This window comes from Dicentrarchus labrax, unplaced genomic scaffold, assembly GCF_905237075.1.
Source record: "Dicentrarchus labrax unplaced genomic scaffold, dlabrax2021, whole genome shotgun sequence".
NCBI classification, from domain to species: Eukaryota; Metazoa; Chordata; class Actinopteri; family Moronidae; genus Dicentrarchus; species Dicentrarchus labrax.
Window position 1 is genome coordinate 19,819,515 of NW_026136722.1, and position 20,543 is coordinate 19,840,057.

The 20,543-nt window shown below is 40.4% G+C and overlaps 2 protein-coding genes across 2 annotated transcripts in view; both read left to right on the plus strand.

Moving 5' to 3' along the window:
• The first annotated feature begins 851 nt into the window (after window positions 1-851).
• Window positions 852-15,433, plus strand: nlk1 (nemo-like kinase, type 1). Its single transcript, XM_051389030.1, has 12 exons — window positions 852-1,661; window positions 2,884-3,294; window positions 4,766-4,895; window positions 4,989-5,044; window positions 5,450-5,556; window positions 6,370-6,455; window positions 6,661-6,870; window positions 7,457-7,558; window positions 9,104-9,190; window positions 9,329-9,527; window positions 9,636-9,729; window positions 10,506-15,433. The coding sequence occupies exons 2-12, from the start codon at window positions 2,987-2,989 to the stop codon at window positions 10,552-10,554; spliced, it is 1,428 nt and encodes a 475-aa protein (XP_051244990.1). The 5' UTR covers window positions 852-1,661; window positions 2,884-2,986; the 3' UTR covers window positions 10,555-15,433.
• Window positions 15,434-17,261: 1,828 nt separating this feature from the next.
• tlcd3ba (TLC domain containing 3Ba) overlaps window positions 17,262-20,543 on the plus strand; it is a 7,369-nt gene continuing 4,087 nt past the window's right edge. Inside the window, exons 1-3 of the mRNA XM_051389034.1 lie at window positions 17,262-17,639; window positions 18,916-18,999; window positions 20,223-20,451. Of these exons, the coding sequence (XP_051244994.1) occupies window positions 17,521-17,639; window positions 18,916-18,999; window positions 20,223-20,451 (432 nt within the window). The 5' untranslated portion in view covers window positions 17,262-17,520. The remainder of the gene's footprint in view (window positions 17,640-18,915; window positions 19,000-20,222; window positions 20,452-20,543) is intronic.

Here is a 20,543-nt window from a genome sequence, read left to right on the forward strand (position 1 = left end):
ATTAAGGGACCTAATGTTAGCATTAAGGGACCTAATGTTAGCATTAAGGGAGCTAATGTTAGCACTGTTTAATGGACCTTTAATGTTAGCATTAAGGGACCTAATGTTAGCATTAAGGGACCTAATGTTAGCACTGTTTAATGGACCTTTAATGTTAGCATTAAGGGACCTAATGTTAACATTAAGGGACCTAATGTTAGCACTGTTTAATGGACCTTTAATGTTAGCATTAAGGGACCTAATGTTAGCACTGTTTAATGGACCTTTAATGTTAGCATTAAGGGACCTAATGTTGCATTAAGGGACCTAATGTTAGCTCTGTTTAAGGGACCTAATGTTTGCATTAAGGGACCTAATGTTAGCATTAAGGGACCTAATGTTAGCTCTGTTTAAGGGACCTAATGTTAGCATTAAGGGACCTAATGTTAGCTCTGTTTAAGGGACCTTTAATGTTAGCATTAAGGGACCTAATGTTAGCATTAAGGGACCTAATGTTAGCTCTGTTTAAGGGACCTAATGTTAGCATTAAGGGACCTAATGTTAGCTCTGTTTAAGGGACCTTTAATGTTAGCATTAAGGGACCTAATGTTAGCATTAAGGGACCTAATGTTAGCTCTGTTTAAGGGACCTAATGTTAGCATTAAGGGACCTAATGTTAGCATTAAGGGACCTAATGTTAGCATTAAGGGACCTAATGTTAGCATTAAGGGACCTAATGTTAGCATTAAGGGACCTAATGTTAGCATTAAGGGACCTAATGTTAGCACTGTTTAAGGGACCTTTAATGTTAGCATTAAGGGACCTAATGTTAGCATTAAGGGACCTAATGTTAGCATTAAGGGACCTAATGTTAGCATTAAGGGACCTAATGTTAGCTCTGTGTACAGCAGGCTGATAGGAGCACCGACCCTCCCCCACTCGGCTTTACCAGCTCCTCCTACTTCGGAAGTTAGCCAGCTAGCAGTAGCTGTCGCTGGTTTAAAGTAACGCAGACTGCTGGATGAGACACATTCATCCAGAAAACACAAGAACCCGCCTTTATGCGCCTTTATGCGCCTTTATGCGCCTTTATGCGGCTTTATGTGGCTTTATGTGGAGCTTGTTTCGGGATATTACGACGTGATGAGCAGCTAGCGAGCGGTCCAGAGCTAGCTGCAGCTAGCTGGTCGGCTACATCACAGAGCTAGCCGGAGGAAGCCGCTCCGCCGACGAACAACTAACTCGGATTTTTTGGCCTTTTTGACGTTTATTTTCGTGTCATACCGCCTTAAATTCAACCGAGCTCGGTTTGTCCGTCTGTTAGGATCAGTTAGGAGTGTGCGGGGCTTTGTGTGCGGGGTATGTGGGTCACTGTAACCGACCGACGGTAGGTATGTGGGTCAGAGGCTTCAGCGGGTTAACGTATTAGCTGGAACAGCTGGTTAGCACCGTAGCTAGCAGGTTGCCCGACGGCAGAAGCTGTTTTCTGTCAGTAATTTAAAGCAGAAAGGCAAAAAGGTGCATGCACATGATTGTGTTAGTGAGGATTACTCTGCAGCTTCCGTGGCTGAGGTTAACATCGCGGGGAATATTTAACTTTTTCATATTCTGGAGACGCTAACCGACGTTAGCCACCTGGAGACCGATAGCTAGCCGAGTTAACGAGCAGCGTCAGTAACCAGGTAAAGTGTTTACTTCATTAATATTCCTCTTTCAGACTAAATACTGAACACTTTAATGTTTTTAACTTTATATCTGAGATTAATTCCTTTTATTAATAACAAATAAATAACAAACTCACTTTGTAGCATTAAAAATAATTCATATTTTTTTCTCAGCATTAACTGTAATATTAGTTTTACACCAGAACATAAGAGAATAAAATGATAATGAATGTAAACAACAATAAATACATTTATTTTAAATGTATATTTTCAGACAAAAGTGCGTAAAGTTTTGATGTAGGATGTTTTAACATTAATTTAATACAGTGAATTGTTTTTAAGTGCCTGGTCAAAGTGGGTTTAATGTTTTGTTATAATTAATTATATAATTTTCGATTTATTTTATTGTCAAGGAAGACAATAAGGTAAATAACAGTAACAGACATGATCTGAACTATTAAACAAACAAAAACAACAAACAGGGAAAATACTTACAAATGTTATTAAAAAAAACTTTTAGTTAGTAATTTACTGTTTATAGAAAAAAGGAGGAAAAAATAAGCAAAATACAAAAATAAGCAAACAAACTCCATCAGCAGTTCAGGATCAGTTCATCATGTTGGGTCATTACATTCAAAGTCCCCAAACTTACCAAATATCTTTTCAAGTGCAAGTTAAAAGTCGTTCCTTCCAACCGCTGTGAAGTTGTTCATTGTTACAGCTGCTCACAGGAAATTAAAGAAATGGAAATAATAATGAGAATATGCATTATATTAAAATATCTAACAACATTTTATATAGAAAATAAACAAATATAGGAAGAGTCTGAAGTATGCACATTATAATACAGTATATAGGGGATATAGATAAGGTTCAAAGTTACTTTATTTGTACCCAGACAATAAGGCTTTCCTCTTGACAAAAATATATAAACAACAAACAACTCAGTAAACAGTAAACAAACATAAGAAAGATAAAAGAGCTCCAGGCTCTAAAAATTAGGACTTACAGAGAGAAATCAATAAATAAAATGCAAATAAAAACAATAAAAAATCTTGGGACTATTATACCTCCGTCCAGAAGGGATAATATAATGGGAATATATGTGTATATAATGGGAATATATGTACTGAACTGTATGACAGACAGAAGTTTAATGGATAAACGGTAATAATGAGAACTGATAATGTTAATAAACCAGTTGAGGTGCTTCCATGTTAATCTTTGCTCTGATTTTTAGGATCATGCTGAGTGAGGAGTCGTGTTTCCTGCGCGTCTAGCCGGGCAGCAGCAGCAGCTTGGTGCCGACAGAGTGGACTGTTTCGGGGTTTGGTGAGAGGAGGATGGCCTTTCACGGCGCCGGCCGGCAGACCGTCTGTGGAGACTTGTTTCCGGGCTCTGAGCTGGGCCACAAGTATTTCTGTGTCAACTCCTCCTGCGGAGCCCCCTCCACGGGCCTCAGCGCCACACCGTGCCTGACTGGACCCACCGCCCCGGCCGGGACCCCTCGCCACCCCACTGCTCTCGGAGGGAGCGCCGGCGGAGGAGCGGCGGTGCCTCAGCCCTACAGCAACCCGGCCAGCGAGGTGCCCAGCCCCGCGGAGATGGAGCCAGACCGCCCCATCGGTTATGGCGCATTCGGTGTCGTCTGGTAAATATTCGTTAATAAAAACCTTACCGGTGTTTAAAACGGCTGCTGAACGGGACCGTAAGTGACACCGTGATGTTTGAATAACTCCTGTTTTTATTTATTGTTTATATAAAGCTTTAGATCTGGTGATGCCCGTCCCTAGATACGGCTTTTAAAATACATAAAACTCAACAAATACACAAGAGACAAACTAACCAGATCACTGATGACTGTAGAATGTAGAATTCCACATTTTAATCCCCGAACAGAAAAAGCTGACTGTCCAAATGAGGGTTTATAGAAAGGAACCATACAGTTCCCTCTGGATGCTCCACAAGGTCACTGAGTTCTCGGGGAGTCGCCTGCTGTCGCCATTTAAGACAAACAAATTGAATACAATTATCAAAACGTAACATATTTAAATTCCTGAGAACACGACGTGATCTTATCGTCTTTCTGTCCAAACTCTGGATTGTGTATCATCATGAGACGATATTGGTAACAAGTTATCCATATAAACAGCATTTCCACTCATAAATAACACAAGTTGAACAGCCACAAAGGTTTGTTATTGATTATCACATTGGAAGTGTGAAACCTCAGATTTTAGCTGATCAGTGTATTGATATGACACGAAGCAGGTGGCCACATGTTTGATTGTGTGAAACACCTGTAAAAAGACACTTTAACCCAGTGGTTGTCAACACTGACTATGAGTTTTGAGCAGATTATTTCCTGTAAATATTGATCAGAGATAAGTTTTAGAAACCTTTTTTACAATCCAGTTTGTATTTTTATCATTTAGACTTAACAGGCTTCTTTTTTTGTCAGATTCACGGTTTCTTTCTTATTGTTCTATCAGCTCTTTGGTTGTTTTCTAAAGCAGGATGAAGCTGTTAATCAGAGACTGAAGGCTCTGAATATAATCTGTGTTCAGGATTTCAGAGTTTAGATATTAAATAATAATCTAAACTTTAATAATAATGTAATTTAGTTTTCTTTACATAATTAAACAGAATGCTGAGATACAGTTCTGCTGTGTACATTTATGTTTTCTTACATTCCTTAAAATGCAGACGGCTTTGCGACCCCCTGGTCAGGAACCACTGCTTTAAACAATGATAACATCTATGAAACTATTGTGCTTTGCTGATGTGTATATAGGAATGAAAAATACTCAGTAATGAGGATGAAAATGTAATAAAGAATATTAAGGAAGCAAGTAAATGATCCTACGATCAGATTTTTTGTCCCCAGGGTCCAATAAATGTATTTTTAAATGCTTTAGTCTCACCAACAGTCCAGAACCCAAATATATTCAGTTTACTTTGATATAAGCCAAAGACAAACCCTCACATTTGTTCTTCTAAAACCAGCAGATGTTTGGTGTCTGTGCATTTAAACTACCTCAAACGATTAATGGATGATCAGATCGTACGGTGTGATGCTTCAGGAGAGCTCTCGGCTCACTGTGACTCTCCACGTCTTGCAGGTCGGTTACCGATCCACGCGACGGCCGCAAGGTGGCTTTGAAGAAGATGCCTAATGTCTTCCAGAACCTGGTCTCCTGCAAGAGGGTCTTCAGAGAGCTGAGGATGCTGTGCTTCTTCAAACATGACAACGTAAGGGCCGGACGAAGGCGACAAGAGCAGTTTGTTGTGGATTTTATTTACAGATAAAATCCGACTAAATGTTGTTTTTGTGTTTCTGTGCAGGTTCTGTCAGCTCTGGACATTTTACAGCCTCCACAAATCGACTGCTTCGAAGAAATGTATCCTTTCTTTTTATGTATTTGGGGTAAAAACAGCAAGAATCAGCCTTCATTTGGTTTAATGTTACCACCATATAGACTGTGTTCGCTGCCAGCACATACATCTGCTTCCTCACACCTTCTGTCCCACTTTCTCTTCCTTTAATTGCCCCTCTCATGTCCTCCTTTTTATTCACTTAATTTAGCCACTCATCTCTAAATGCAGCTCATCACTGCAGATGTGAGACCGGCCACTGATGAATATTTAATGCGACTAGTTGACATATTTAAAGCGAGTAGATGACACGATGCTCTCTCTCTCTGTCGAGCGAGACCTGTGAGATGCAGCGTGTTCGTGTGGGCGGAGGTCATTTGCGTGCCAGCTATTTTGTTTTTGTTGTTTCCTTGACAGTCAACCCCCCGCAGCTACGTGATAACAGAACTGATGCAGAGCGACCTCCACAAAGTGATCGTGTCTCCTCAGCCACTCACCACCGACCACATCAAGGTCTTCCTCTATCAGATCCTCCGAGGTGAGCGGCCCGTGCCAGCAGTATTTGATGTTGTAGGGAGGAACTGTTTATGTTTGTGTAACGGGCTGCAACCGACGTTTGTTTTCATTATCGATGACTCATTAAAATGTCACACAGGACAAAGAAAAACTAAGGATGCAAGATATGGATTTTATTTTTTTTCCAGGCAATACGATAACAGATAGTTAAACATTTTTGTATTTTAAGTTTATGACCTGGTTTATTCCACAACAACAACATATGGTTCTAACTATTTTAAATGTTTGTTTAGTTTTTTCTAGTAAGAATAAAGCCTATCAATCACTTACATGAGAATTCTAAAGAATTTAATGTAATTATCCCAATGACTTAAAAAAAAGTGGATGGCTGATAAAAATAATAATTTATCTGTCCCAATAATTATGTGAATCCTTAAGAAAAAGAGTAAATACTCACATTAAAGGAACCAGAGAATATCAATGGCAGGACTGAAACTATTAACCCATCATCAAAGTATTTGCACATTCATTTTCTGTCAATCAATTCATTTATCAAATAGTTTTGGCTGTAGATGTAAAAGGTTGCACTGCAACTGTTCTGTACTTTTATTTTGGAACAGTAATTTAATTTTCTAGCGTAGCTTCACAAACATTTTTATCTCCATGTTTAAATATTAAGTAATCTAATTTTCTCCATTAATTAGTTGTTTGGTTTCAGAAAATGTTGATTACTGTCAACTAAACTATGACAGTCTGAGGGAGAAGTAGTTGAAACAATGTGTTTGGAGTTTACTGTAACATGAGAACCAAACGTGTCGGTTGTGTTCTTGCTCAGGGTTGAAGTACCTGCACTCTGCTGGGATCCTGCACAGGGACATTAAACCTGGAAACCTGCTGGTCAACAGCAACTGTCTGCTGAAGGTAAACATTGAGTTCGAGAGTTGTGAATGAGGCTTTAAACTATTGTGTGCAGCCCTAATCAATACAGCTCTAATCAATGTGATCAATGTGTGTTCACTTCAGGCTGCACTGACGCCACAAATCTGGTTGTTGATTTAAGTATTTGTCCTTAGAAACCAACAGCAGGTTTGAAACCCTCCGTGGTGTGATTTTGTCTCTGTGTTAGATTTGTGACTTCGGCTTGGCGCGGGTGGAGGAGCCCGACCCGTCGCGTCACATGACCCAGGAGGTGGTGACGCAGTACTACAGAGCGCCGGAGGTGCTGATGGGCTGCCGACACTACGGCTCGGCCATCGACGTCTGGTCGGTGGGCTGCATCTTTGCAGAGCTGCTGGGGCGACGCATCCTCTTCCAGGCTCAGAGTCCCATTCAGCAGGTGAGGCCAGGTGACGGGAACTCCTCCAGAGTCCATTTATCTGTAGCTACTGACGGCTGGGTGGGTCAGAGGTCTTTGTTCCTTTTAGCTTAAAGCAGAGTCCTGCTAGCTCGCTGCCTCTCAACAAATTACGACATCTGAGACAAAGGACAAAGGACGGTGACTATAGGGGAGCAGAAACAGTGAGCTGGTAGTCAGAGCTAAAAGCTAGCCAGCCATGAGCGTGGGGCGGCCTCCTCTGATTAGAGGAAGTGAACTCTCTTTGCGAATGTGTAATGTGAATATTACAGATATTTCAGTTTACAGCTGAAAACAAATGTTTTAAGGTGACACCAGGCTAAAGTTAGATTGATAATCACCGGTTTTACCCAACACTGTTTCACCAAACTCAGTCGAGTTACGTAGCGTCAGAGCAGACGTACCATTCCTCCTGTTAAAAGTCTGTGTAGCATCAAAGTGATATTGTGTATTTTAACGCTTTATATACCAGAAACTTTTGTACAGGACTTATTGTTTAGTATTTTTACACTGATCTTCCACCACTTTCTTTAACTCACTCTCCGTCCTCCTTCCCGTTCTGTTCCAGCTGGATCTGATCACGGACCTGCTGGGAACGCCTCCTCTGTCGGCCCTGGCGTCGGCCTGCGAAGGAGCCAGAGCCCACATCCTGAGGGGGCCGCACAAACCGGTACGTGACTGTGTGGTCTGCCCACCACCAGCACTACCAACAGAAACACTGATTCTGTTCTGAAACACTTAAACCTTTTTGAGCTCAGCATCTTTTATCAAATCTAAAGCTTTAAACGTCAGAAACAGTTGTGAGTGTCAGCTGGAGCGTTCTGACTTTTAAACCTCATTTATCTCAGGTTTATTGCTCCAAGTATTAAGAAGATAGTCGTAGAGTTGTGTGAGCTAACTGACTGACTGTGGCTGAGCACATCGACCAGACAACAACCAAAAGGTTTTGTTGTAGCCGAGAGATAAACGGTTAAATTAGAGATTTTGTTTGTGTCATATTTGAACTGGATCCAAACTTAAACCAGTTATTTTAAAACCTGGTGTTGTTATTTTATTGAATTAGACTCAGAACACATAGAAATGGATTGAAATGACCAAATATCCTGAATATAATCTGTTCTGTTAGAGGAACTGTAGTACCGGATCGGGAGCCCTGCAAGATTTTAATGAACCTTTTCTACCTCCAGTGTGAACGTCTTTCTTTCTCTTTAAAGTCTGCTCTTTGATTGTTTCAGCTTCATGTGCAGCCTGATCAATATTGGATTCTTGAAGCCCAAATCAATATTAAGTAGTTTTATCAGGATGTTTCAGACAAACACTGATTGATTTATGTCCACCAGGGGGCAGTAAGCCATGAGACAAATCTACAGCTTTAGGTCCATTAAGGATCAGAAAGAAATAAGAGATAAATAAATAAATGCACTGGTTGGTGATAATTCTCCTGATCTGAGGTAAGATGAGCTTTTATTGATCATCAGAGACGAAAATCTGACAGAAATAAATAAGATTAATGGAGAAACATAAAGAAAGAAATGTGTAAAAGTAAAATAAGAATACAAGTACAAATGAGAAACTATAGAAGAGCAAGTAAAGTGACAGAGATCACTCTAATCCTTCAGTTTTATTGTTTGTTTTATTTAAATGGAATGAAATCTAATTAATTATAATTGGATTGATTGATTATTGATATAGAGGCTGAATTAAAGACAAATGTTGTATTCAAAAGGCTGCTTTCTTAAATAATTTGAGAATATTAACATGTTTATAATTTAACTTATATGCTACGTTATAAAACAAACATAAATTCTGTGAAAACCAAAAGCAGTTTTCTGTTATATGTCGAGTTAAGTTTAAACTGTAAACTGTAGATTAAATGTCCGATATCTCTACTGAGGTTATTGTCCAATACTGATTATTGAGCTGATATCAGCTCTCTCTCTTTATTAATTTAACATTGATTAACTTTGCTGCTTTGAGTCATTTTTCTGCAGTAACAAGGAATATGTTTCCTGTATAATATAGTTTTATAATATAACTAATGAATAAATGATGTTTTGTCACATCTGCATAAAGTAACAGCTGCAAATAAAAACCAATATTTACTTTACAGTTTATATGAACTGACAGTGAGTCATTGGATAACAGACGGGTTTATATTTAATGTACAGCAGCAGATCTTCACACCGACCGATGAGATAATGCTTTTATTTTGCAGCCGTCGCTGTCGGTGCTCTACATGCTGTCTGACGGAGCCACACACGAGGCGGTGCACCTGCTCTGTCGGATGTTGGTCTTTGATCCTGTGAGTTGAAACTGATTAAATTAACATTTTAACTGTGGACGACTAAAAATCAGCACAGTGTTAGCACTCTCTCTCTCTCTCTCTCTCTCTCTCTCTCTCTCTCTCTCTCTCTCTCTCTCCCCCTCCGTTTACCTCCAGGCTAAACGGATATCCGGCAGCGACGCCCTCTCCCACCCGTACCTGGACGAGGGCCGTCTGCGCTACCACACCTGCATGTGTCAGTGCTGCTACTCCGTGCCCAGCGGCAGAGTTTACACCCGAGACTTCGAGCCGGTCGCCGAGCGGCCGTTCAGCCACAGCTACGAGAACAGCCTGCTGTCTGTGTGGCAGGGAAAAGGTAGGACGCCACGGAGACGTTTCCTGGTGGAACCGCTGACGTGTTATCTGTCTGTGACCTTTCCACCTCTGACTCTGTTACTGATCTGCTTCTCTGTCCCAACATCAGAGTTAATCCATCGCTTCATCACAGAGCACCAGCAGGGCAAACGAGTGCCGCTGTGCATCAACCCTCAGAGTGCTGCCTTCAAGACCTTCATCAGGTGAGGGAGAGGAGGAAGAGCTCGTAATGAAGTATTTATACTGCAGCACGCTGGTTGATTGTCAGCCTTTAAATGTGCAAACAGTTTCTACGCTATTGTCTTCACCTAAGTGAACGTGGACAAACAGAGCAGGTCTCACAGGTTGGACGTTAACCTAAACAATAAAATACCTGGTCATGTCCGTCGGCTTTGATTTAGTAAACCGTGTCAGTCAGATACCTACCTTTTTGTGTGTAAATTATTTATTGTTCCAAACAGAGCAATGCCACACTCTCTGTGTGGGTAGTTAATTCTAGAAGAGGTATTACGGCACTGGCTGTTTGGGACGTGGTATAATTCCTGCCCTGATAATTGACACCTAATATATTCAGGTTGAGTTTATTAACTCTAAAGATAGATGTTTCTCACAGGTGAGCTCAAAATCTTAGAGAAGCAATTATAAAAGAAATTCCTTTTCTTTTATGGTCCAAAATTGTTTTTAGTTTAAACAAAAACTGGCAAAAAAATAATTTAACCTCTGCAAAATGTAGTTAAAACTACGAGTTTAATTACATGTAAGATAAGATATACCTTTATTAATCCCCTATATGAGATTAGTTCACTAATCCCCAACTCGCCTCCTGGCAACAGGACATAAAGTCTGAGTACAGAGTGACATGAAGAGAAAATATTAAAGTGAAAGTACTTAAATGCAGCACTAAAGTAAATATACTCAGTTACATTCTGACTGTGTTAGACTGGCTGTGTGTTTAATGGATGTTTGTTGTTGTCTGCAGGTCCACTGCATGGCACTCCTCCAAGGTGTCCAGGAAGGAGGAGAGATGAACGGTCCTCCTCTTCCTCTCGAGGAGCGGCAGCAGTGTGAGAAAGGATTTCATTGGCTGTGGCATCTGAAAAAAAACAAAGAGTTTGGGTCTTTTTTTTTTTTATTTTTTAAATTTCTTTAAACCTTCTTTTCGTCTGCGGGGATGCGGAGGAGAAACGACTCATCCAACCACGAGAGGAGAAAACATCCGACCCACCAGAAAACCCTCCTTGTGTTTTTTTTTTTTCTCCCAACGAATCTGCAGAGTTTCCAGAATACGACCTTTTAAACGACCCAAACAGCTGATGCTCGAGGCGTTTTCGGTGCTGAATTTAAAAAAAGAAGAAAAAAAAAAGAAATGCTGCTGAAGTGCTCGAGGAGGAATAAGAAAGAGGAAAAGAACTCGGTACTAGATTGGATTTTCCATCTGCGTTAGTAGACATTGAGAAATAATGGTTTTAATTGTTTGGTAGAATTAGTTGATTTTGAAGTCATTCCAGCCCCTGTGCAATATGGTTTAATTAACTCACCTGTACACACTGAGCACGCTCGCTTGCCAACCGGACAGATCATCAGTGTGTCACACGCTCCCGAACGTAACCCACCAAAACAACACGGCGCATTAACCGCCAAACACCTCCAAGGTTTTCCTTTTGTTTTCTGTTTTTTTTTTTTCAAACTGCATTTGAACACATCACTCACTGTGTTTCTGCTGCTCGGCGTCTTTCTGCGTCGACAGACGTCGGCAATAATGCAATTTAACAGATGTAGCAGGTTTCAACCACAGTCCCCCCCCGTGGTCCTCCTCATACTGTTGTTGTTGCCGTCTGGTTCTGGATCGATGTCGTTCCACCACCTCATTCACATTCAGCAGGAAGGAGTTTAATCAGGATACAAAGCAAACAGGAAGTCATTCCCCACAGTTGTTTTGTCAGACTGTGTTTTTTTTTTTTTTTTTAATTATGACAGGAAATTGTGATTTTTAAGTGTTAACGTCGGACAGAAAGATGCCAAAACTACAAATATTTGGCTTTTTTTTTTTTTCTTTTTCTTGTTTTTATCTCCAAATGGTCAACGGCTTCTTCTACCCGTCTCAACTCGTATTATCTTCACACCGTGTGGACATTTTTGTTTTCCTGCTGACGTCCTCGACTTTTTGTCCCGCCAGCGGAGCGAGAAACAGGAAGCGACGACGGCACTGATGGAGTTATTTTTCTTATCTCTTAATTTATTGAGTGTTTGTTGAAGAGTGTTTGTCTCCACCCCTTCTTTTTTAGTTAGCAGCGACTCCTCCGCGGGTCCGCGGCGACCTCGGTTACCTCAAACCCTGGAAAGACAAAAAAAAAAGAACACTATATATAAATAAATGTGCATATCTGTAAACTGAAACCCTCCCGTCACAACCTTTAACGTCATTCCTCCAGATTCTTTTACCTCGTGCTCGCTCCTCGTCTCTCACCCCGTCGCTCAGAATCAGTGTGAGGTTTGGAGAGAAGGATGTTGTCGGTGAAATGCTGCTGTTTTATTTTTTTTTTGTTTCTGTTCTTTGGGTTGTTTTAGTTCCTGTGTTTAGTTTAAGGCTCAGGTGTCCCGTTTTAATACACTAAAAACTGTACAAAGCCACATGAGGACGCTCCAGTATTGATCCCTGGTTTGGATGATCAGGCCTGAAAGCGGTGGCAGATTCTAACACTATAAGGAGTGTTTTAGTAGAAGAGTGTCGGCTCTCTCATGGCGTGATGTGAATTATATCTGAAGAGGTTTCTGTCCTGTGACGACAAACTGATGGATTATGTTTTAAACGTCAGACGCAGTGAGTCTGATCTTTGGTCGTACTGATGGTTTTTGGCACGTTTTGGCTCTTCAACTACACATTGAGTCGACTTTACGTCCCTCAGTTCAGTTTTAGTTCGGTGAAAATGAACTTGCAGAGAGCTGAAACTTGTTGCAGATTGATAATCCAACGCACTGTAAGGAGTTTAAGACTAATGAATCTATATAATCCACATAAATAAGACATCAGAGAGAATCCACAGGGGGTGCCAGTATCAACACAACATGAAAGTTCCCTGTTTTAATTATTAGCTCCATATAAGTGTCAGTATTTTTCCATCATGAAAATTTTTTTTCCAGGACTTTTGACTTGAACTCATTATTATTAATTAATCGATTTATTTTCTGTCCATCAATTAATCGACTAATTGTTTCAGCTCTAGAGTTAATGTTAAAACCTTTTTCTCTTCATGAATTAATTTGAACCACGAACTCATGGCAAACATGGCACTGTGGTGCGTTCAAAGACGCTCAAACTGATTTGTCTAATGTGGAAATTGTAGTCCAGATTGTAATTTCCCTGAAAGGTTCTGTAAGTGATATTTTTCTGTTAGAATAAGAGTTAAATTTCTCTTCACTGCCTTTCCACTGAGGCAGTTTGAGGGCTGGTTCTGACCCAGTGCCTCATCTCAAACCAGTTCTTTGTCTTTAAACAGCTAAAAAAAGAGGCAGTAACGAACAGATGGGAAGTTGGCTTAAATGCTAACTCACTAGCATCACCTTTTTAAAACAAACATAGACTTCATATTAAAAGATGTTTGATTGAAACCAATGATTTTACTTCCTCTGAGTGAATTGAACCATTTGGTGGTGAAACATCTGCAGAAAGTTTCCGCTCTGTGCTCGTTCACGGACTTTAAGAACAGACGTGTTACAGAAACCCGTCAGTACGCCGCTCTGGTTTCTGGTCACTTTGAGATGTTCGGCCCATTTTTGACTGCAGGAATTTTTCCAGGAATCTCTTTTTAGGATCTCAGGAACTTTTAACCGATGAGGGTCCGCTCGTGCCAACGGCGCCGGAGTGACGGCCGGCCACCTCAACACTCAAACATCGCCACAGTTTGTCTCGTCACGCGTTCAGATTCTGTCTCGAACCGGGCTGTTTAACCCACTTTTGGTTCATTTTCCGTAAATCTCACGACTGAAGGAACCTTTTAGCTCCGGGTTTAGTTCCTCCTCAGTTCCTGGATCGTGTGTTTTTGGAAAGGTTGAGGTTATTTTTGTTTCCTTTCTTCTTGTACATGCCCTGAACCTCCAGCAGACGGGGGCCCCTGAGCCGCCGGGGGCCCCCTGAGCGGTTCCCTGAAACCTCAGCTCCTCTTCTACAGGAACACACAGCGAGTCTCTGTGAGCGGTTTATCACTGAGGCTGCCAGATTACCTGACTTGTATATCTGCATGTGTATATTTATTATCCCATGGAGAGCATTTGGGTTTGAATGCTGTGCAATGGTTGAGTTTGTCAACGATGACGAAAACGTACATTTTTGTGGTAATTTTTTTTATTTAATTCATCTTAGGAAGTGATTTTATTAGAAGTTTTGTTTTTGTTTGTTGTGATCTTATTAGATTTTTACAGAAACAAAAGAGTCGGGAGAACGTTTTCGATGATTGTTCCCTAAAAAATATTAAAAAAGCGAGTGAACCTCTGCAGCTGTCGCACTAATATTTTTAATTCATGGTTTTAAAATAGTAAAGTTTCATTTGGATCATATAACTAAAACATTACAGCCTGAAATAAAACACATTAGTGAAGAGTTATTGGTATAATGTGTCCTCTGATCAATTAGTTCCCTTGATTTAACATTAATTTCACACTGTGGATCTACGGTTGGAGTTTGTGTAAACTTTGACGTTAAACAATGAATTCTGTGATATAAACTATAAAATTAGAGGCTGCAGCTGTTTATAATAAACCCTAAGCCCCGCCCCCCTGTACTTCCATATGCTACGTGCTAGCCTCGTTGATGTTGAACATTTTGAAGATGGTTAAAAGATAAAATGCGACTATATTCCTGTTTTTAAGTTAGCTACTGTTGGCAAGAGTCTAAATAATCAGATCTTAAGTTGGGAAATGATTAAACTATTGATTAGCTTGCTGAGATTTCAGATGTAACCAGCTAGCTAATGATTGATGTAGATTAGATTAATATGTGAATACGTATTCCTCTTTAAACCATCTTTAAAATGTGGTGGTCTTTCCAGCATAGGTTAGCCTAGCATGTAGCATACGTACGTACAGGAAAGGAGGAAGTGTGATTGGAGCACAGGGCAAAAAGGGGCGGGGCTTAGGAAGGGTCATCTGATTACTTCTATTGATCATTTAGTCCATAAAAACCTGGACATTGTCTCCTAGAAATGATGTTTATATTCTGATTAATCTCAAACTAAACGGAGATATTTGTGCTTTTAGGGAACAGTTGTCAGTAATTTAGGGAACAATGAATCCAAACTTTTTCCCTTCGGGCCTTTTTCTTTTTCTTTTTCTTTATTTTCTGTTGTTGTGTTAGTAGAGATCCTTCCAGGTGAGGAACAGTTTTTAAACCAGGTGACCGACCTGCGTGTGGTCTTTTCCCTCCCTGCACACTGTTCAGAGATCAGCTGACGAGTGCGTTCCCTCCGTTCGGGCCGACGGGCGCCGACGGTGAACTGACGCAGAGCGGGACGGACGGACGGACGGACGGTCATCTTTAGACATTAGACTCGTTTTTCTTCTATGAAAAGAAACTTGATGTTTTTATTATTCTAAATATGAAACTGATGTTTTAAAACTGATGTTTTGTCTTCGTTTTAGCAAAAAAGTTTTTCTTTGTTTGTTTTTTGACTTGTGTTCCCAACAAATACTTGAATTTCTTAAAAAAAAAATGTTTAGAAATAAAGTAGTGAATGATAAATAAATAAATGGACACTGGATAATATTCCTCTGCCATGTTCAGAAGTTCTTTTCTCTCCTGAATAAGAAGATTCTCAGTTTGTGAAATGATGTTTGCTGACGGATGTGGTTGTAAATAATTCTTATTAAATCTGTGATTAATAAAAACACTTAGAGCTGGAAAAGCAAAGATAACATTTGAGATTGTAACTTAATGAAGCTGTTACACTGATTCATATACAGCACATATAGGACACTCAAACATCAGCAAAGGTCCAAATATGGAGGAAAATAACAGAAAACTATTTATAGCATCAGTTTAAGTTGCTCCGACATCCTGTAAGGTCACAAAGTTTAATAGGACAGTTAGCATAGCTTCAGAGTTCTTTAAATATTATATGGCCTCCACGATGAGTTCATTCTTAGAATAGGATAATGAGGATAGTAAAGATTGATCATAAAGTATTTTCCTTCATTGTTTCATCTTAAAGTCAAACACAGTAAAGAAAACAAAGTCTGGATGAACTAACATCTCGAAGGTTTCCATCTGAAGGTTCACTGAAGGATTAGTCCTGTTTGTGTCTGTGAATCAATTTAAACAAAACTTCTCTCACTTTATTAGTAAAACTTTAAAAGGCAACAGGATGTCCACGATGTCCTAACCCTTACACCCTCCTCTGGCATTTTTGTACATCTTTTTTTTTTTGATTTAGTGATTTTTTCTTTTGTAGTAACTTTTTTGAAATCCAATGTCTTTTAAACTCTATTGTCCTTCTGGATGAAGTCCAAAACACACACAGACAAAAACAACTCTTGGGGCCGCCTGGTAGTCACATGGCTCCATAATATAAAATACAGGAATGTCATGCATCGGCCTACAATGTGAGAATGGTTGAATCTGGTGGAATACAGTAAAAATGTCAAATATCACTACTTTTCTTCAAAATGAAATGCTGACATTACAGAATGCATTGTTTTATACTGTAATGGCAGCGAGATTGAAAAATGTGGTTTTAATGGGAGTCAATGGGGCATTTTTAGCCACGAAGGTGTCGAGAGGGCAGTGAATTTGAGGAGGGCACGTTAAACTGTCTAACATCCAATAATCTGAATTTTAGGCTCAAAGTCGTCACAGAGAACATTTTTGAGATCGTTGATAATCATCTAGTTTCTTGAGCACTTCTCAGTATAAAGTTGTACTCGGGATGTTTGTGTTTTACCCAATCAGCAACCTGATATAACCTGATACAAAAAATAAATATGTTTACAGCCTTTTAGTCAGTGTAGATAATTTCTCTGTCCATGACAACTTTACAACTCACTTTAAATTCATTATTAAGGATTAAAGTTATGTATAATTAAGGGCGTGGCTGCTTTGAGTGACAGGTGGGTGTCGTCACCGGCTGTTTTCAGTAACCACACTTTATTCGGCTCCACGTCTTTGACCATTGTTTGTTTAGTATGTACGAAGTCAGACCGCCACCTATGATTTACTTGTTAACAACACTTTGCAGTCGGTTCTTGTCCTTCTGACAAAGATCACTTTATATTAATGAACTAATGAGTAAAATGCAGTCTAGTGTCAGCTGTTCAACATCCACGATGTCTTCAGAAACCGCTGCCTTTACCTCTGAGGTTTGGACAGAACAAGCATTATAAAGGTGTCACTTTGAACTTAACTGTGACGGGATTTTACAGAATTTAGGTATTAAATAAAGTTTTAAACAGAAGGTGTGAAATTAAAGCAGTTCAGTTGAGCTCTCGGACGTCATTCAGACTCTTTCTGCTGCTTGTTCGTATGAATTAAAAGCCAGAAATTCAGTTAAGTTTAACATCCAGTTTGGAGGTTTGGACAGAACAAGTATTATAAAGGTGTCACTTTGAACTCTGGGTAATTGTGACGGGATTTCTCTTTATATTCAGAACTTTAACGAAGCAATAGATTAGATAGATCAATAAATGGAGACAATAATAATAATCCAACAGTAAAATGTGTCAGAATAATCCAATATATGATATATAATAGTACAACAGTCACACATAGTATCAGTACTTTTACTGCAGTGAAGATCTGAATACTTCCTCCTCCTCCTCCTCCTCCTCCTCCTCTGACAGGTGACAGCAGGAAGCTCCTCCCTCCTGATCCTCCTCTCTGAGCTCCTAGAAACCTGTCCTCATTTAACACTCGCAGCACATCCAGAGAGAGTGTGTGAGAGCACACACACACACACACACACACACACACACACATACACACACACACTCAGGTGACACCAGGAGCCATGTTGGCCCTCATGGCTGCCGGCTCCGTCTTCTTCCCCGGACTCTTCCTGCTGTCCAAACAGACCCTGAGACACATGATGGGATGGAGCGAGGGGGACGCCGCCATCGTATCTACACGGTAAGAACACACACACACACACACACACACACACACACACTGACTTACATTCATTCCTTTAAAGTCTTACCATGTGAGGACCTCATTTTTGTCCCCATATGTCCTCCATAATAACAATGACACAAAATAAAATGGAAACTTATTGATCATTAACTGTAAGAAGACTATTTGAAGTTAATTATCAAAAAGAATTGTTCTCAGTGACACTAAAATGTCTACTTTTTTTAAATTATGTTTAATTTAATTGTCCTGTGTCAAAATATGCAACTATTGTCTGGGGTCATTAAACTACGGTGGCCCTGAGAGCTCAACACACTGCAGTTTTAATGGGGTCCAAACAAAAATAATAATAAACAAACAATTTAAAATCCTACATAATCAATAAAACAGGAAAATACAAAGCAAGCTAAATATAAACTTGTTCTAAATGTAAAGAAATATATTTTATATTACATACAGACATCCACCGATCAGCACTGACAGTATATAGACTGATATATTGATCAGCACTGACAGTATATAGAATGATATATTGATCAGCACTGACAGTATATAGACTGATATATTGATCAGCACTGACAGTATATAGACTGATATATTGATCAGCACTGACAGTATACAGACTGATATATTGATCAGCACTAACAGTATACAGACTGATATATTGATCAGCACTAACAGTATACAGACTGATATATTGATCAGTACTAACAGTATATAGACTGATATATTGATCAGCAGTAACACTGTGAGCACTGAACTCCCTGACTGGTCCCAGACCAGCAGACTGCTCTGCACTGTGTGTTCTGACCCCTTTCTATCAGAACCAGCATTAACTGTTTCAGCAGTTTGAGCTACAGTAGCTCGTCTGTTGGATCGGACCACACGGGCCAGCCTTCACTCCCCACCTGCATCAATGAGCCTCGGCCCCCCATGACCCTGTCTCCGGTTCTGTTCCTTCCTTGGACCACTTTTAATAGATACTGACCTCTGCAGACTGGGAACCCCCCACTAGAGCTCCGGGTTTGGAGATGTTCTGACCCAGTCGTCCATCACAATGTGGTTCTTGTCAAAGTGGATCAGATCTTCACGCTGCACATTTTTCCTGTTTCTAATCTAAGATAATGAAATTAAAACACACCCTTGAACCCGACAATAGATCCTCCTCAGTGTTCAGTGGACCTTCAGTCTGCAGTATGTTGAGCTCTCAGGGCCACCGTATCAGGTAGAACTGTAGAACGTACAGTATGCTAACAGGTTTGATTGTGTTTCTCAGTCTGGTGTCGTCCATTCAGGCCATCATAGCCTCGTCGGTCGGATGCATCATCGCCTCGTCCTGCAGGGACGTCGTAGAGGACAGGTGAGGACGTCTCTCTTTTACCTTCCTCCTCCTTTTAGTTCAACTTGTGGGTTGAACTCATTCGTTGTCTGTTGCTCAGTTGCTTTGGTGCACGTGTCCGACCCCTTCATCCCAGTGGGGAGGTTACACATAGCTAGCGTAACGCTAACGAAACAGAGCTGAAAATGCTAAAAAATGACTAGCTATATCAATATATATCAATCAGCTAGTGATTGATAATAACTGATTGATATAGATTAGCTACATACCTGCCTACATTTAGGTTTAAAATATGGGAGGTTTTGTTGGCTGGGGGCAGTTTTTCCCACAAAATCAACCCGTCGAAATCAAAGTATCATCAGCATAGAATGTGAGTTTTTGGATAAAATAATGATTTCAGTATTGACTATTATGATAAAATATCAACAATGGAAGCTTGTCAGAGCTGGAGCTGCTGTCGGTCCGTCATACTAATGCTAATTGTATAAAATTCATGGGTTTTGCATTAATTTAAGAGCTTTAAACAACATTTTACAACATTTTTACACAACTTTTACAACCTTTTAGTTCATTAAACAGATAAAAAATGAAGTAAAACCTCTTTCTCTGCTCAAATACCAGTGTGTACATGTCCCAGTAATAAGGAGAAAGTCAGTGTAAGTTTAAACATTTTTATGAACTAATAGTTTTCATTATGGCAGACTTGCCCCCCCCGCTGCCACAATGTGTATAATCCGAACCTCTCCGTCTGTAATCTAATTAACAATCTGAGTCTAATTCCTCTCCTGAGCCGAGCAGCAGCAGCGGAGCTATTTCTGTCTCCAAGACGTTCCCAAAGATCCCTAATCCTCAACGCTGAGCATGATGGGAAATGAAATGATGAAGAGGAGACAGATGACGGGGGGGGGGGGTGTTGTTTCTGTAAATCCCAGGTTTCCTCTGTCAGCTCCTTCATTTCCCAGTCAAAGCGGCGGGGGGGCAGGTTTGTCCGAGCTGCATTTGTTTATCAAATCACACCACAGACTGACATGCAGCAAGGAACTCTGGGAGCAGCTGCTGTTAATGGTGCCGCATCAAAACTCAACGTTAACGAGGAAATGTAAAGAAATGTTTGATCTGCAATTTAAAAGTACAAAATTTAAATAATGAAAGTCTTAAACTCAGATTTTGACCCACTTTAAGTTCAATGTTTCTACTTTTACTGAAGTAAAACAGCTGAACATCACTTCCTGTTTCCTCCGCAGACACTGGCTGACCGACGCCTACATCCTGTTCGCCACGCCTTACTTTGCCTACGACATCTACGCCATGTTCCTGTGTTACCGGCACAAGCAGCAGGTCAAAGGTCACGAGGAGGAGGGGGGCGGCGGCGCCAGGTCGACGCGGGCGGCTGTGGCGGGCTACCTGCGGCGGGAGCTGCTCATGGTGCTGCATCACGTCTTCATGGTGGCCTTCTGCTGCCCCGCATCGCTGGTAACCACGGCAACAGTCGGATAAATCATCAGTATATTGTTTGTTACTGTCGACTCTTCTGTCGCTATAAACACCGAAAGTCAACATAACTT

Bases quoted from the DNA above. Each gene is read 5' to 3' on its own strand.
- nlk1 (XM_051389030.1), top strand. From the start codon at position 2,987: ATGGCCTTTCACGGCGCCGGCCGGCAGACCGTCTGTGGAGACTTGTTT. The intron at 6,456-6,660 runs GTAAACATTGAG...TCTCTGTGTTAG, and splicing joins ACAGCAACTGTCTGCTGAAG to ATTTGTGACTTCGGCTTGGC. The intron at 7,559-9,103 runs GTACGTGACTGT...TTTATTTTGCAG, and splicing joins TGAGGGGGCCGCACAAACCG to CCGTCGCTGTCGGTGCTCTA.